General features: G+C 43.0%; 1 protein-coding gene across 1 annotated transcript in view; it reads right to left on the bottom strand.

Annotated features, from left to right (window-relative positions):
- Positions 1–4,094: 4,094 nt before the first annotated feature.
- Positions 4,095–17,983, bottom strand: part of NKD1 (NKD inhibitor of Wnt signaling pathway 1) — a 101,096-nt gene continuing 87,207 nt past the window's right edge. Inside the window, exons 7-10 of the mRNA XM_086758414.1 lie at positions 14,670–14,817; positions 13,578–13,662; positions 8,144–8,274; positions 4,095–7,397 (exon numbers count right to left, since the gene is read on the bottom strand). Of these exons, the coding sequence (XP_086614540.1) occupies positions 6,823–7,397; positions 8,144–8,274; positions 13,578–13,662; positions 14,670–14,817 (939 nt within the window). The 3' untranslated portion in view covers positions 4,095–6,822. The remainder of the gene's footprint in view (positions 7,398–8,143; positions 8,275–13,577; positions 13,663–14,669; positions 14,818–17,983) is intronic.

The following is a 17,983-nucleotide window of genomic DNA, read 5'->3' on the forward strand; positions in this document are numbered from 1 at the left end:
CAAAGTTGTGATTACAGACATCAAAAGTAAAAAATATTCCCTAGGAAGGCTGTAAAGAAACAGGAGCAATGCGAGGCCCACAGTGCTGCTTTTTGCTTCCCTTCACACTTCTGCACTTACTGGGAACTCAGAGTCTCTTTAATGGAGCTTTTCCTCCCCTCCACTCCTCGCAGGGCGAGAGGGTTAATTGCTTCAGACTGAAACATTACAGTTTGCGTGCTCCTGCTTCCTTGACGGCACGTCGAATATGCAAGGATGCCCTGGGCAGGCACCACACAGGAGTCAGCAGGCACCACATAGAGCACTCGGAGCAAGGACAGAATAAATAGCTCCAGACCCCACGGCCATGGGTATCTGTACAGCACCGTATCTACGACTTCAAAAATCAGCACTGGCCAAGTGAGACCTTAACGCTAATTGCCACGGCATTTCGCTGTTTATCTTAGCTGAACTAGCCTTACCAGTCCTGGTTGTTAACAACCTCAAGTGGCACTTTATTCATCTATCAACAGGCTTATCCTGTGAGCAAGCAAGCGAAGAACTATAAACACCCACTCCAAACTCACTTTGTAGGCTTATGCTCAAGCCCAGAGAAAAAGACCACTCACAGACCTCCAGCGAGGACAAAACACAACCTCCGAACCAACGTTTTAATCTACAAAGCTTTATTTGTCTTTTTAAACTTGTAAACCATAAAAAGAGCTTATCAAATATCCGAAATGAGTACAAGAAAAAATGATGACTCACATAGCAAACTGCATTTGAAGGTCCAAATGCCAAGACATGCACGGGGCTCTTCTGGCTTCTGTTTGTGAAGCTGAAGACAAATTTGGCCCAGTTTCTTAGGCGTTTTCTTAGAAAATTCACAAAGCCTCAACGTGCTACACTTTGTGAACTGGACATAACGGGAAGGATTAAGTGCAAGAACGAGCACTTAGCAGCAGAGGGATCTGAACCCCGTACGTTCACCCACAAAGTCCAGGCCCACCAAACCAGTACATCTCTTAGCAATTACAGGCTGCTTTGTCTAGATGGACCAGGCGCTCAAAGGAAGACACAAAACCCATCAGCACGTCAGAAAAAGCAGAAAGCACAGATTACCAGCGTGCCTGGCAGTGTTAATGTTTGCCCGCTGCCAAATGTCGGAAGCCCCTTAACATTACGTCCTCAACATCCCTACAAAAATTCTACTTCCTGCTCTCAGACCTCGAAATACCAGGCTGATGAGACAACCCATAGGGCCAGCCTGCTCTTTCTTGGGTTAGCAAGATTATACTTTGTGTCAGTAGATTTCCAAGGCATAGTTAGTGCCAAATGTTTAGAAAAATCAGGACAGATATGGAAGCTTTGGGCAACATTTGACCAATTTATGTGTGTTTGTAACCAAACAGAAAAAGAACTGATGCTACTATTCCAAACATGTTCTGAAAAATATTGAAAACATCTGTAGAAACACTTCCACTTCTGAAAAAAATTGCCCTCAGCTTGGACAAGGACTCTGGAAACCAGGGCATCATTTCTTATTCTGCCATGGCTCTAGGGTGATTACCTACAGCTTTCCTTCCTCACGTCTCCTGCGGCACGCTGCAGATCGACCTCTTCGGGAAAGCCTTTCCAGCTTTCCCAGTGAAAAGCTTCCTATGGACTACTGTTGCGGTTTGATGAACAATGAATGTCCCATAAGAGATTCAAAAAAGTAACGTGAATACAGCTTCTCCATAGAGTACTTTCCTGCCCTTGCCTGTCTCCCCGCTCCCCTCTCTCTGCCAGATAGTTCTGTGCTATCCCTACACTTCACAAATCTTTCCATCCTGCCCTTGCCAGTGTTTCTCCAGAGCTCTAACCCTCACAGTAATCCATCTGAAGAGTCCTTAAGTCCTGCTATTTTAAAACAAAGAAATTAGAGGACCTCATCCATATTATTTCCATCCCTTTAGCTCAGTAGGATCAAATTATCTAGAATTATATAGAAATACAACATTAACGTGTCATCGAAAACCTCATTATTTAATAACTATGATCCAAACTTCAAATAAGATGCAGTTCAATGTCTACTGAAAAATTTCAATATAAAGTTATTTGCATCTTTTCCTTTTAGCCCATTTTGAACACATTTTAAATGTACACAAGCAAAAAAAAATCCCCTTCCAAGTCTGACTGAATAGCTGTCAAATACACAAAGAAAATAAATCGTTATGTGATAAATTGAGGCTGGTTTTGCCGCTAACTGCATTAAAAAAAGAAGAGAAGTCTTCTTCCAGAAGCTATTTAGAAAACACATTAAGTTCCATTTTTCTTTCATGGATTTTCAAACATGTTTCTGCTTGGTATATTTTAAAAAAAAAAGAAGTCTGACAACTCACAAGAAGCTGAGTAGGACTTGGTTCCCAGCAAAACCATGAATAAGTCATGTCTGAAAACATCTTTTCAGATCTCAATGAATTGCATCAAGGTAATTAAAGGTGAGACTTGATTAGCTGACACGTTTCCAAATACGAACATTCCTGCCTATACTCCAGGCAAAAATTACGGTGAACGTTTTTGCCAATTTTCCAGCATCATGAATTTTTCTCAAGCATAACGCAGGCCCCAAGGGGCCCAACTTTCCTGTTAATTGGAATACAAATGAAATCTGTCATTCAGTAATTGAGGTACGCAATGACAGACGGAGAACAGCACGCATCCATCCTATCGGTATTATGTGTTTATGTGGCAACTCGTGCCACTCAGAGTGCTGAGCATACGCAGTACTCATCCCTTTGTAAAAGATCACCTCTGTCTGAATCCATTTCGAGCCATTCACTAACCTCTACCAGAGGACACGTATCTGTATTTTTGTGTGTATATATATGTATCTCCAGCTATGCTTTGCTGTGCTGTGCTCACGATGAGTAGGAAGGCAGTTATAGAGGTCGTATGTGCAGCGTTTTAATTTGGTATGGCCTTATGGGGCTGGTCTGCCAACGTGCCAGGAGAACCTGCGCTTCACCTAGTCGGGGATGTCCCTGCTCCTTGCAGGGGGGTTGGACTGGATGGGCTTTGAAGGTCCCTTCCAACCCTAACCCTTCTGTGATTCTATGATTCATCGTCCAAGGGCAGCACTGGGTCTCCCTTCCTAACAGTGACTAAATGACGTGCGGATGCTTCAAAGACATCTGGAAGTGCCTTGAGGTCCTCCAGTGACGTGAGTATAAAGCACAGTGTTTGCTGCTAATCTTAATTCAGTTACAGATCTCTTACAGTAAAACTTCCACTTAATATTAGCCACTACAAAACCATCAGCAGTAAGATGCACAGAAAATAAATACTGAAATCACTCTCCGCACATTATGTAGACTTCAAACCCATGTTCCTGGAATGAAATTACAGGCGCCCTGAAGCCAGTGGGAATCTGGCAGCCTTGCCAGAGGTTTCACTGGGAGAGAGATCTTACTTTGCTCTCCCCAGCTTAGCTTACTTTGTATTAGCTGGTCATGAAGTTGTGAGAAGAGCTTAGCAACCCTTCCTTTCAAAAACCTGGCTTCCCCAAAATTGCAGCTGGAAGAGCTGTGCAAAATTTTTCAGTTGAATTTTTTTTTCAGCAAGTAGTGCAAATTTTGGGATCGGCTTAGATTTGCTGAATCGCTTTGTGTAAAAACAGAAGAAGTAAGTGAAAAGGCTGGAGTTTTCATGTGAAATGACTTCACGGCACTCCATTTTACTTTTACATAGTAGTAACAAACTCCAAATTTTTTTTTTCTTAGAAATTAAATGTTTTCTTTTTTTTTTTTAACCAGAATCTACCCTATTTTCAATTTTGATTCAGCCATAGTTTTGAGCAGCTTAAAATTTTATATATATATATATATTTCAAAACATTTTCAGAATTAATAACAAGCTGGAAAATCAGTAACTTAACACAGGTTGGGGACAAGAACTTGAGCTTTGAAACTGGACAGTTTAAATATAAAAGCAAAGCGTAGCCAGTCCATACCTTCCGGCCTGATCCTGCTCCCAAAAACGCTAATGCAGGCTCTGTCGCCAGTGGGATCTGCGAGCACTGACAGCAATTGCAATGAGCCCCTGAAATCCACAACAAGAGAAAGGAAATATACTTTCTGAACTAGTAAAACTTTAATTAACAGGGGGTTCTCTTGGCACAGTTTTTGCTGTTAAATAAATAAAGCATTTAGTCAAAACCATCTATATTTACTATACAAAATACTGAAAAGCAAACATTTTCAAAAGGTAGGGAAATTTAAGGTTCTGTGAAAAGAAACTGTGCTACATGTTATTCACACTGAAAATGCACGTAACACAACTGCAACACAGTACCAGGTACGGGATGTTCGCACAGGGCTGGGTGAAGTTTCAGTAAGGGGATGCCACGTTATTAAAACGGATTGGCGTTCCGCAGAATCTGAGCAAGGCAGAATTTGTCTTTTGAATCTCCAGGTCTAATAAAGCGAACCGAATCAAGGCGAGGTTGTGTGTGTTACTCCTCAGAGTTCACTGGGCACAGCTTCAATTACTTACAAATAATTACAATTCTTTGCTCTTGAGAACAAATAGCATGGCATCCCTTCCCAGACGGAATGTACACTTGTGTGTTCGCATGCGTTATAACGTAAGTCACTTGAATACATCAGACTTTGTTAACACTATAATATAAATAAGCTTATTCCTTCTACTAGACATAGAAATGCCTTTTTTTTTTTTTTGCAGTCCATAATTATATATACATTGAAAAAGAATGATACACAAGCAGCAAAAAAGGCTTCGACTAGAACAACTCAGTGGTAACTAACCAAATTTGTGGCCTTTTCATATTTTCCATACAGAAAATTCTGCATATAAATATTTTTGGACTTCAGGAATTTTAAAAATAAACAGAACGGCATAGTTGTCACACAGATCAAACACATTTGAAAAACATTTTTTTAGTATTAACAGAACACGCTGTTGACAGCTAAAAAAAAAAATAAAATAAAATAAACCAGATTTTGTAAAAAGGACTATAAGTCTAAACTGCTGATCCAGGGAGACAAGAGATGGGCCCCATCACCGCTCCAGAAGGCGGCAAGGCTCTCCACTGTTCCTTAAAGGTGATGTCTCCATGTTCTCAGGAAGGACAACGTCCCTCTGAAACTGGTCAGCAGGAAGGTAATGCCCCATGTTGGGCTGAGCAAAACTCTAGTCAGAAAACAAATACCCTCGTCAGAAAGGGCTTATAGCGATGTGGGATAGTTACATTTCACAATATACACTACAGACGAAACACCACAACATTTAAAATAATTCAAACCCAAAGCAAATATGGTTATAGAACAGTCATGGGTTTGTGTGAGGAGTTCTCTACAGTTCCAGAAGCAACGCAGGTGTTTTTCAGTCCCTTTCTATCTGCAAAACGGTGATCTGTACAAAACCCAGCTGAATGCACTATCAATCTGGGCCCCACAGAAAGCAATAATTGAATGTACTGACCCTTTTTTTTCACTTTTCTAATTTCCTTTTTGCTTTTGACCTTCAAATTTATCAGCAGCCAGTAAGCTCTTGTGAATCTGGTCTCATTCTCCTTCATGGAATGGAAGCCCTTTGAGACGGAAAAAGTAGAAGCCGCCAGAATGATTGTGAATGATTTTTTTTTACATGTTGAATTGTCTCTAAAATGGGAGAAGCGCAAATTGGTAGCTGCTGGGGAAATTTAAATTGGAGGCACCTAAGAAAATGCCACGGCATATGTTTCTAAAAAGCCACTGTTGTGGAGAAAAAAAAAAAAAATGTTAATATTCAAACCACAGATTTCTAAAACACAACAAAATGTACCTGAGAGTGTGCATATTTATATATATATATATTTATATTTATATTTAATATATATTTGCCAACATTTAAAGTGAGAAAGTATATTTTCCTCAATTCTTTCTCAAAACAAAGAACTGTGGATTTAAACAAAACAAAACCCCCAAACAACCCCTCTCCTTCTCAAACCCCGTGGATGATACCTATGGCCCGAGCACTAAAGTCTAGTGATGCTTTTGAAAACCCCATTTCACATCCTCCTCTTTTCAAATGGTTACCCCAAAGAGAATGGAGAGTAAGCAAGAGAAAAACCAAAAATAAAGTATATTTAAATATTACCCAGTATATAACAGACTGTACTTGTGTCAGTGAAGAAAATAAAGTGTAAGTCGTACAAATGTAGCTCTGTTGACAAGTATAGCTAATATTTCCTTGTAATTATTAAGATAATTTGAAAGGATGTGAACACAAACAGGCTACGTGAATGCAGTATATTAAAATCCCACCCCCCCGTAGCACATTACAATCAATAAAAAGAAAATAAAATCTGAATAATACTAGAGGTAGCAGCTGTTTGTATCTTCTGTTATTCTGAGTATCTCTGGAGTCCAACCCTTGGAACATTGCTCCCCTGACAAAAGGCTTGTGTGCGATCAGCCGACATACAGCAGACTGTTAAGCTCGGTGTCTGCATGAGTGTTTGAAGTATCTTTCCTGCTACAGTGGAAGTAGTACTTGTGAAGAAGTGCGTTGACGACCTGTATTAAATCACAGCTCAAAAAGCTATGGCTGTTTGCTGTTTTACGAGCCACTTAAAAAAAAAAAAAAAAAAATCCACAAGGTGTTTAAGTAAGCTATGCAGTTCCACAACATATAAATAGGGTAAGTTTCAAGAGTTCCATATAACCTCTAAAATATACGCTAGCTGAATATTAATGGAGTAACAATAATATTAATCATAGTAATGCCTTAGTTCTGGTATCGCAAGAACGCGTTTCCTTCATGTGGGATGACTCTTGGAGGATGTTGGTGGGATCTCTTCTATGTCTGGTAGAAGTGATGGTAGTGGTGGTGGTGCTCGTGGTGGTGGTGGTGTTCGTGTCTTTGTATCATCTGTCCGACTTGGCCTTCATATAAAATGACTGTGGGCAGGTCTCTCACGTGTTCCTTTTCCACAACTGTCCCTGGAGACTGGAAGGTTTTGCACATTTGGTGATTCTCCTTTGCCCTCTGCTTATGCTTCTTGTGAACCTGTTGAGATTGCAAGGGGAGGTAAGGAAGATTCTGGCCCACCCGTGCACTGGGGGAAGCCATTGGCATGGGCGCCCCTTGAAAAGGTTTATTTCTCACTGCCCTTCCAGGATGCACAGGGGCAACGTTTTTGCCCTGGGCCTTGGGAGACCTCACAAAGTGCTTGTTTGAGTCCTGGTTACGCAGCCTCTGTTGGATTTCTGCGATCTTGGCATATGAACTCTCAGCCAGATTGATGTGGCTCGGATCCACCACTTGAGACTTCCTATGGTAAGCATGGAAGGTTTCAGGTTCATGGGAACGGGATCTGGTCTGATTCACAACTCTGCTTGGTGGGTCATGTTTTTGAGCTGCTGGAGGAGATCCTAGGAAATAACAAGCCGAGTTAGTCATCTAATATTTCAAAGTTTTAATTAGTAGCATTCAGTTGGCAGGGATAGCATTATTGGCAAAGTAAATTTTTCCTAAGGAAGTGAATGCAATTATAGCTGTCTGGTTTAATTACAGTTCATAATTCTGACTAGTAAATAACACACACACAAATATCTATACAAGAGTGTTTGTGTGCGTGTATTTGTGTATATAAAAGTCTTTACATTACCTTCTCTTGGTCATCATCTATCTGAAACTCCTCAAAATAACTGTGAGCGGAACAGTAAAATCTTGGCAGAGGACAGGGAAAGGGCGGAAATACAAATCTCTTTCATGTGGGAACAGAAGCCAAAATTCCAGGTATGAACCCACATTTTCTGGTTTTTGGGTCAGTAGTGAGTACAAAATGTGTGCAAGTATCATCTTGGGAACGAGCTCCAACATCCAAAAATCAGTCCTCGCCTCACCCATAGACTAAACTTAATAATTTAGATGTAAAGATTATTCTCCTAGGCTCACCTCCAAGTTTGGCTACACAAACAAGTACTGCAGGCTTGCAGCACTTGAGCCACTCTGTGGTGAATACCACCTTCACCTAATTATCCTGCAGTACTCACACAGTCCCAGTCCTTCCCGTAAGTCACTACAGATGCACTTCCCAATGCACTGTCCCTCATGTGGAACATGCAACTGAAGACAGAAAAAGACGACAAGGTTGCAACATGAATTACCCAATTACCTGGCCCAAACTTTGACGTGTAGTTTTCTATTCCTGCAAGATCCAAATAGTGGTTTCTCCTTTCAATGTTCTCATCCACACAGTGACGATAGCACCCACTCTGCTCTGGATTGTTCTCGCTCTGGTGGTATCTGCCAGCAGGAAGCAAAATCACAATTCAGCAGAACCTCTTTAAAGTCGTTACAGGTAGAATCATAGAATGGTTAGAGTTGGAAGGGACCTTCAAAGATCATCTAGTCCAACCCCCCTGCAAGGAGCAGGGACATCTCCAACCAGATCAGGTTGCTCAGAGCCCCGTTCAACCTGGCCTTGAACGTTTCCAGGGATGGGGCATCCACCACCTCTTCTGGGCAACCTGTTCCAGTGTTCTACAACCCTCATTGTAAAAAATTTTCTCCTAATATCCAATCTAAATTTGCCTCCCTCTAGTTTAAAACCATCACCCCATGTCCTATCACAACAGGCTCTACTGAACAGCCTCTCCCCATCTTTCTTATAAGGCCCCCTTGAGGTACTGGAAGGCCGCTCTCAGGTCTCCCCGGAGCCTCCTCTTCTCCAGGCTGAACAGCCCCAGCTCTCTCAGCCTGGCCTCACAGCAGAGCTGCTCCAGGATGCAGATGTTATCACCATCTGCAAACCAACAACTAATGGTCCCTTTGAAGTGACAGGAGTTAGTCACAAAGAAACAACAAACACCTGAAATTTGGGATGACCGGATCTGCCATGCTGATAGCCCTGAACTGACTGTTCTTTCCCCTCCCATAAACTGACGCCAAAGCAAAAGAGGCTTTCAAATTGCATCGGACATGCAAAACCAAATAAAAATGCTCCTAGAGTTTGTTACATTCTGTCTTGGGGTCGAACCATTCAACTGATGCTCTAATCTGGACATGTCCAAGAAAACCTGCTGTTTGATTCATGCCTGTTCCCACTGCTGCCAGGAAGCGCGGGGACAAGGCTCGTGTCAGATGAATGCTCACGTGTATCTGCTTCAGAAAGACAGGCCACAGCGCAGCGGCAGTAACGAGAGAGAGAAGGTGTCGGTAGGACACCAGAGGTAACCGCTGCTTTCCAAAATACAATTAATAAGGTCAGACCAGACGTCGGCTTCACGATCTCGACTCCTTTTCCTGCTCCTGCTCCAGCTTTGCAATTTTATTTATAGCAGAACTATTTCCTGCGAATGAATATCTGAAATACCATTCATTTATGAGGCAGAAAAAAATCAGGCCGAGGTTTACAGTATTGTAGCCCATAATGCTGAACAATTTAATTCAGCAATTTAAATGGCTGTCTGCAGATATGACCAGTATTTTCAATATAACCAACAGGATAAGCAGAAAACTCTTGATTAAGTCACCGTCTGTCATTCAGACAGCTTCGTCTCCAAGACCACAAGACAGGCTTTGCTCTTTCTCTACGCGCTTGTACTGATGTCAGCCCAAGCCCGGAATGTGGCCTCGTGTCCTACACCAGTTGCTAAACACGGGCTCTGTACTGTTCGGTGCCCAGCACTCCACTTTCACTCTATTAACACATTTCCAGGTTTCCAGAGGCTGCTGATCCCACTGAGCTTTGACACAAACTGCTCTCCGGCTCCAGCGTGCAGGGACATGACAGAACTGAGTCCCCCGTGTCTGTCAGACACAGGCCTACAGGCTCTTTGATAGAAGTCCCAAGACTTGACCTACCTGGAAGATCATTTTTGTGCTGCTTTGACAGAGGAAGAGTCTCCTGAATGGAGGAGATTCTGCCTGGAAAGCAGGTAAGCTTTAAAGACGGAGTCAGCTTTGAACTCAAGAAGTGACATGGGGCACTGTCAAAAAAGAGGGAATGTCCAGATATTCTTTATTTTTTCAAATGCGTAGCCAATTCGCTACCTCTCCTGTGTCAGACACGCCTTTACAGGTTGTTACACTTCAGCAGATCAACATAAAAGATCTCCAGGGCTAGAAGCTGGCTAACTGAAGTTTCCAGGCATGAATTGCCCACGGAAACCACTGGGACGTGCACACACGTGCTGCAGACAATGCACAGTGAACCCAGAAAAAACATCACTGGGTTTGATCCAACACAATTAAGCAACACTGCCCGTTGAAAACTAAGTTAACAGGGAACCTGTTTTTTTGTTACTGTAATAAATTCCATCTCTCATCAAGACAGCAAAGAAAAACTACGCCAGGACTGCCACAGCCCCCCATTCTAATAGCTTTCTCACATGCAAGACAACGTTCAACAATATTCATGCAAATATACACAGCGAAGCAATTATGTACTGACGAGAGATATGCTCCACTGTCAAAGAGAACTTTACGTACTTCTGAGAACTCAACCGTTTGGCAGCCAGCCCCGCAACGCTCTCCGGCATACGCACAGGAAGACGCAGGAGTGCGTTAACCGCGCATGGAGCACAGGGTGTAAAAATATACAGTGTTGTTACGGGGGTTGGGTTGGTTTGGATTTGTTTCTAATAAAAAAAAAAAAATCTGCGTAAGTGTTTGTGGAGTGTATGAAAGCCCTTTCTAGAATTCCCATGCTGGAGCATCGTCCTAACAGTAGCAAGCACACAGGAATACAGTAGGAAAAGGGAACAGAGCGGTGACAGCGCGCGGGGCAGAGAAAGGCAAGGACATTTCCTGAAAGCTACGCTCACTGGTAACACAGTGTTTAGGTCAGTCAGGGCGAAATCATTGAGCAGGAAAAAGAGAGAGAGTGAGAAAGCGTGTCTGTGGGTAAAAGGAAGATGCTTTGGAGGCTGATGTGCATCGTATTTTCCTGTTACACCACATGAAATATAAACTAGAACGGCATGAAGAGACTCGATCCACAAAGTTGCCTGCCAGTGCCACGCAAGCCAGGCACGCTAGCTGTGAACGTGGTTAATTCATCCTCAGACCTGTATTAGCCCTGCGGATGAAACCTCCTGCCCGTAGCTTCCAGCAGATGAAAAATCCAACCCATCTATCTCCCATCTTTGGGATAAAAACATTTCTATCCACTTTAGCTGGAATATTAATCACATTTTGCCTAGAATTCCCAAGTGACTGAATTTGTGAGATGTGTGCACTTCTGAAGTCTTCATTGCTGCTTTCAAAGGGGAAAGCTCTGCATCGATACCATGAGATCCCGACGAGCCCCAGGGAGCTTTCCTGGGGGTCAGCAATTTGGCCAGAGCACACAGACGTCCCTGCAACACACACAGCAGGAACAGGACAGTATTGTCCTGTCCGTACCTAATAACAACAAAGCCTGTCTGACGCTGATCTGCTCAGCTCAAGATACAGGTTTGTCCCGTCCAGGAAGCCTCCAACGAAAAGCATGCGAAGGACAAAGGCAGCACAGCCAAGGTTCTGCCCCAACAGTTGATGCTTCTAGGACTGTGGATTTCACTGGAAATGGCAAAACCAGGACTTTAAGGTGGATGAGAGAGGGACTTCAAAGGGAAAGGAGATTTTTGCCATAGATTATCAAACAAAAGCAGCCCGTTAAGTTCCCACAGGGCAAACCTCTGCTAATAGGCAGAGGGAATCTAGGCCAGCAAGCAAAACCACGGAGCGTGCTTTAGTCCACACAGAGGGGTTTTTAGTTCACAGAAGATTTTGCACAGAGTTGCTAACAGAAGATTAGAAGTCATTTTAGTCTTTTTTTAATCTGAAATTTGACTGTACTGGGATTCACTTACTGCCATAACTCACTAGCATTTTTACTCCATCCAAAAACCAGAGGCGCAGTCTTGTTGTCATTTTTAATAAAACTGAATGCCCCATCGCCTCATAAATTTGTTAAACTCCATACATGTATTTGGACAAATACCCCTCAATCCAAGGAAAGCCAAAACTGGATTTTTTTTTTTTTTTTTTAATTTGCAGCTGAAGAAATAAATGCAATTAATGGTTCCATGCCCTTAGTGCAGCACTTCAGCAAATGCTTCCCTTTGCCTCAGCAGGAAACACAAAACCCTAAAGCAAGTCAAACCTATACGCCAAGGTGACCTGTTTGGAGAACTAATCTACATTAAAATGCACCAAAATTATCTGCCTTTGATTTGTTCTTCTATCTATTAAAATATGAAATTCAGAAAAGGAATAGCACACCTACATGTGACTGAGAGCTTAACATTTTTCTTAGCTGTAAAAATTTTAATAATTGAACAAAACATGGCAAATGATCACACACTCTGAAGTTCAGCGCAGGTTTTATCTATCAGGGAAGCAGAACTCACAATAACAAGGTAGGTGCACACGATTACACATTTTCAGAGGAAAAAGGCCTGTCCTGGACTGGTATCCAAAATAATATTGCACATTCTGTCAGGGAAGAACTAAAACCCCTTTTTTATCAAATCTGCAGATGGCTGCAAGTGCACCTGCAGCTGCTCACAAAGGAAACCCCTGTGCTTGCGCTTCACTGGAAACGGATGCGCTGCGAGTCACACCGCCTGGGCGCCACTGAAAGACAACAGACAGGCACGTTTTCAAGTGGTGAAATGTATTGGGAAACTCAGGGAAAAAAGAGGATAAACTAAATTACCCAACTTTTCCTGCAAAATTATATTAAATATACTGGTTTGAAGCAAACAGGCTAATTCCTACATGGGTACTACCTAGTAACTAACTCTGCAAGGGGGACGTTGACCTAAAGCTGATGTGGCAGCGGGGAAGCATGGTTTCGGGCAGGTGGCAGTCAGCAGAGACAGCCACTCTGCTAACTCACTGTGAGGTAAGGCAGAGGTGAATTTATTCTCCTACCAAGTGTACAAAAGCACTCTGTAAGTGGAGTTGGGTTGCTGAAAGGCAACAAAACGGAGCATGGAGCAGGCAGTGTGCTGGGAGCTCCTGCTTGTCCCCTACTCTGTGGGACACAGCCTGTGCAGAGCACTCGCTGTAAACGCTGACCGTCCCTTCCTCCCTCCTTCTGCTCGGTATGGTACCCAGTGCCAGCTCTAACTGCTTCCTTTAGGGGGAAAGGTGGTAAGGAGACGCAGGTCTGGCTATGACCAGGGGAATGAGATCAAGTGAATAAAACCCGGAGCTAACTGAGTTACCAGTGAAAAAGATGGGCTGGGAGGAGGGCAGAGAACGGCAGGAGCTGGCCTCTGTGAAGGTGAAAAGGTTTCAGGACACCTTCAGCCAAAAGGCTGTGCTACAAACTCCACTAGTAGGTACGATATTTGCAGACGGCCTCAGAAAAGACACTGCATGTCCTCCAAAGAGCCAATAGAAGAAGAAAATTTGAGTAACAGCCACTACAGATTTGCTTTTTTGTTTTAATATACAAAGAATCCACCTATGGAATCTGCTCATGGTTCCAAAGTAAAAAAGCCTGTAATTCTTCTATTTTAACATATTTTTTAAAATAAAGCAAGCAAGTAAGAAATCAGTTGCTGACATTTTCTCAGAGGTAGACAGTGCCTGGCAGGATTCTCTCCCCTTACCTGAGAGAAGCCCGCTGCTTCTTCTCAGAGCTTCTTACTTCTTCATTAGCTTTGCTTTCCGCTCTGTGCCTGGCACTCTGCAGATCTGCCAACAAGAGAAAGTGCATTATTCTCACCTTACTGTCCTTGCTGATCATGTAACTAAATGCTACACCGCAAATACATTTTTTCTTGTCAGTAGATCAAGATGTGCTGTATCGTTTTGTGTAACCGTCTCAAAAGTGCTTTTGTCCACAAGACAGAAAACGTAACCTTGACTGTAGGACATCAGTAGGGCTAGGCTGCAAGCCATGTGGCAGGTTAAATGAAACTGCATTGACACTGATATACTTGTCCCTCAGGAGTTTGGCTCGGTAGTTTGGAGCTCGATGCTGTACTACTGCATCACACAGCTCCTCAGCAGCGCAAATTTCATCGTGTCGGCCCTTGGCTGAGAGGATGTATGTATTGAAAGTGAGGTAACAAGGCTCTCCTTCTGGATAAGGTAACCACATTTTCTATTGAAGTGTTCTTTTAAGTATTTTAATTTAGTACTACTTTATCTACTGAAGTAATTATGCTGATATAACTATTACTAGAGTGAATATAAGGTAAGCCAGTAGAGTATAATCTATTTTATAAAGGCAGACTCCACCAGTACAGAAAAACATGCAATTTTTATGCACAGACTCATAAAGGTTACTTATGCTTAATTATTTATTCTTATCCTGCAGTAGTGACAGCTATGCACTTGCAAAACATATATATATATATATGTTATATATTATACCACTACACCTGTTTCCACACAAACTGAGCGCTGTAGTATCAGCAGAATTAAGGGGTACCAGTTGAAAAGGTCTTAAACCTGCCTTGCAGTACACAAAGACAATCACACAACACATGGGTTACTGCTGCTGCCACGGGGAAACAATCAGTCAGGAGAGGGAACGCTAATTTGCTTAAGAGATACTGAAAGAAGAGCAGATAATACCCACATAATTGTTTACCTTTAAGTATATATTTATTTGTATTAACAAAATACGAAGATAGATTTTAAGGGATTCTTGACATTTTTTGCATTTTGCCCAGTGGCTGACCGCGCATCCTTACCAGCATGATGTAACAAGATGCTCCTCTTCTTCTGGCTGCTGTCTGGGGCCACGGTGAGCTTCACTCGCAGAGTTTTGCTGGAGCTAGGAGAATGGTTTACTGATGCATCAACTACCTCATAGATGGTATGAAGCAAGCTGGTAATGTCCTACAGGTGGGTTGAAACACAAAAAGACACACTACTGTGAACATGGCCTGAAACCTGCAGCTGTGATACTTAGCAGAAGGCATTTGGGTTTCCCAAAATGGGAATCAGCAGAATTGTGTTCTGCCTTTTCTTTTCTTTGGTTTTAACAGAACCCAGGGATAACCATTCATACTATGCTAAAAATTGAGTTCACGTGACCAAAACAAATACAGGACTTGAAGAAAATCTTGGACGTTACTACTTCTTGGTCTTTTTTTATTGGGATAGTTAAATGGTTGATTACATAGAGGATAAGCCAGCAAGAGAAGTGGCAGAACTGTAAACCTCAGGTTTGGAAATAAATGATGTCTACCAGATGCGCATTGAGGTCTAGCTTGATTTTCAAAATTCAGACCAGTTCTAAACGTACATTTTTGAACAGCAGAAGGCCACTCAGGCCTTATTATCAGTGGGGCCCATCACAGGACATTCTTCACACATCTCTTTGAAGGCAATGGGCCGTGAACAAAAGCTTACGTGTCTGGCTATGTCAGAGAGAATGCTAGCCAATTTTAATAAGGCAATTGTCTCGAACTGGAGAAACACTGTTTAGTAGCTGGTGATGCTGAAAGGCCTCTCAGGTTCATCCAATCCAGCCAGGCTCAGACAGGGTCCTACCTTAAACTGCCAAGAGGAAAAGGAGATCTCTTGGCTCACTGCTTTTCCCCAAAAGAATTTCACCAAAATTACCCTGGGCACCAACCTAAGGCCAAAGCGTACTGATCACTGCAAGCTATAGAGATCCCATTCAATGTACATCTGAGAATTTATCCATCCTGGTCTTCCTATTCCTTAATCTATCCCAGTATCCAAGCTCATTCCAGGCACCTGCAGGCACAAAGGAAGTACCTAAATTATCCTTTGGTAAGTATAACCAGTTCTGAGGATTAAGGTCTATAAAAATCCCAAACCTCTACCATTCTTTCCTTTGCCCAGGGGTCACGCTCGTAACAACGGCAGCTTCAAGGTTAGTGTGCCCTAACAGGTCCCAGCACTTCAGCAGTCAACATACCACACAGCTGTATTATCCTCATTATCTAACCAGCTTGAAGGGTAAGACAGGAACACTAATTTCTGCTCACGCAGAACCTAGGGAAATATGGACCTTGTGGCCAGGACAAACGATTTTACAGGAGGTGATTTTCCAGCTCAGTAGGGAGAATGAATAACTACATCCTAGAGGGTCCAGACTTTGTCTTAACACGTACCCCTCACTTCTCTGCACTCACTGGAATTTCTCCAGACTGGTGAGTTCAAGACAACGTAGTCATAAAAAGAGAGCAGAATTTGCAGTTTCTCTCCTATTTCCCCGCTGACATATTTTTTCTACAGTTGCCACATGGGCTGTAACTGCCAATGTCGGTAGCCGTTCGGCATCCTCGTGACAAGAACCTCCATCTAAAGCTGGAATGAGGGAGAGGCTGCTCAGCCACAATCTGGTGGACCCTGTGCAGCTCTTTAACACATCTCCCTTCTCACACTTCCACCCTAATTTGAAACCTAGCCAGACCTCTAAATAGACACAGCCGTACCTGCCAGCCAGCTTGAAGGGCTGGAATTTTATTTCCTCTATGAGAAAAACCCAAGAACATAGACAGATAAGCAAAATATGTGTGTTGTTTTATACACCCTCCGTAAATTACGTTCCAGGAGCCTTGTGCTATAACCCTACGCCTCGGTACGCCAAACCTTTCCCTTCAGCAGAATTCGTAAGCACCGTATTTAGTTTTAACAGAGCTTCATGCGCTCAGCGCTGTGGCGAACGGAGCCTTTCCCATACATTCCTTAACAAGCGCTGGTTAGCCAACGTGGCATCTTTCCACACAAGGCTACTATCAAGAGGTTATTATCAACTCTTTCATTCATGATAATATCCTCCTTCCTTTTTTGCAGCTACACCAGATGTTTGCACAAGCTGATCACCTACTCTATTTTCATTTCAACAGGCAAAAAGCCTTTACGCCCACGGTCCTCCTACGTTATTTTTATCCAGTGATGAGGGCTGACTTGCTAACTGGCATACAATCTGCCCCTTGTGCTCTGCAAGGGTCTTTCTCAACAAGCCCCTTGACTCAGCAGTTTATAAAAGTGCTCCCAAATGCTGTCAAGGGAGGGCAGATGCAGCATCTGCTGCTTTAGAAATCTGTACACGCACATATCGCATCAGGACAATTGACGTCTCTCAGCCAAACAGGCCGGAATCAACCCAAATTACCGCCCAGGCTCTAGGCAGTGTCTGAGGCTGCACGGAGGTGTCGGGGCAGCGTGTGCCCTTACGCCCTGCGGCCTGTGCTCTTCATTACGTGTTCAATACCAGCTTCCTCCGCCACAACCTGAACTGCTCTGCGTTCTGGCACGGAACGGACATGGTCGTTGGACTGGATACGTACCAAGATTGAGGTTAGGGATATCCATAACTAACCGCCTAATGCTCACGCTGATCTTCTAAATACTGACAACAAGGTTTTTATTACAGGATCCATTTACTTGTGGTCCTAATTTGGGGTTGGAAATTCTAGCAAACTGACAATTCTAATTTGGTGGAACAAGCCTGCTTGGGTCACTCACTACTCTGTCATCTACCAAGGTCCCAGCCAAGCAGGGACCAGCGACATGGAGGCCTGACCCTCCTGTTCCTTTCCAGTTACTGCTTCACAGTTACAACGTACGAATTCCTGAGGCACTGATCTGGTAGGAAGAGTCTTCATCGACGGGTTTTGAATGGTGACTAGAGCTACCTCCTCACAGCACTTTTTGGGTAGCTAATGGGGTAATGGCTTCTTGTCAAATCAGTAGCACTAGACCATTAAAACAGAGGTTTAAAATGTTGTAGTTTATAGTTATGTCTATATTTACCCACAAAATAATTTTCATCTTCCAGTAGCCTGCCAGAAGACGGAGGCAATTTATGTTCTCCTGGAAACCTGTCCCACCAAACACAGTCTGCATTTAGATTCCTGAAAGAATTGCCTGAAACCACCGACACAGCTTTACCTTCTACACCCCAGCCTGCGCATTTCACCGTCCTCAAGAAATTTTGCATCAAAGGCGAAGAACAAAAGCTAGTTACGTTTTTCTCTCTTTTGGTAAACCAACCAGCACGTCTCAGAGCGCCTGCCAAAGAATC

Source organism: Chlamydotis macqueenii, chromosome 13, assembly GCF_036417535.1.
Source record: "Chlamydotis macqueenii isolate bChlMac1 chromosome 13, bChlMac1.mat, whole genome shotgun sequence".
Taxonomy (NCBI): Eukaryota; Metazoa; Chordata; class Aves; order Otidiformes; family Otididae; genus Chlamydotis; species Chlamydotis macqueenii.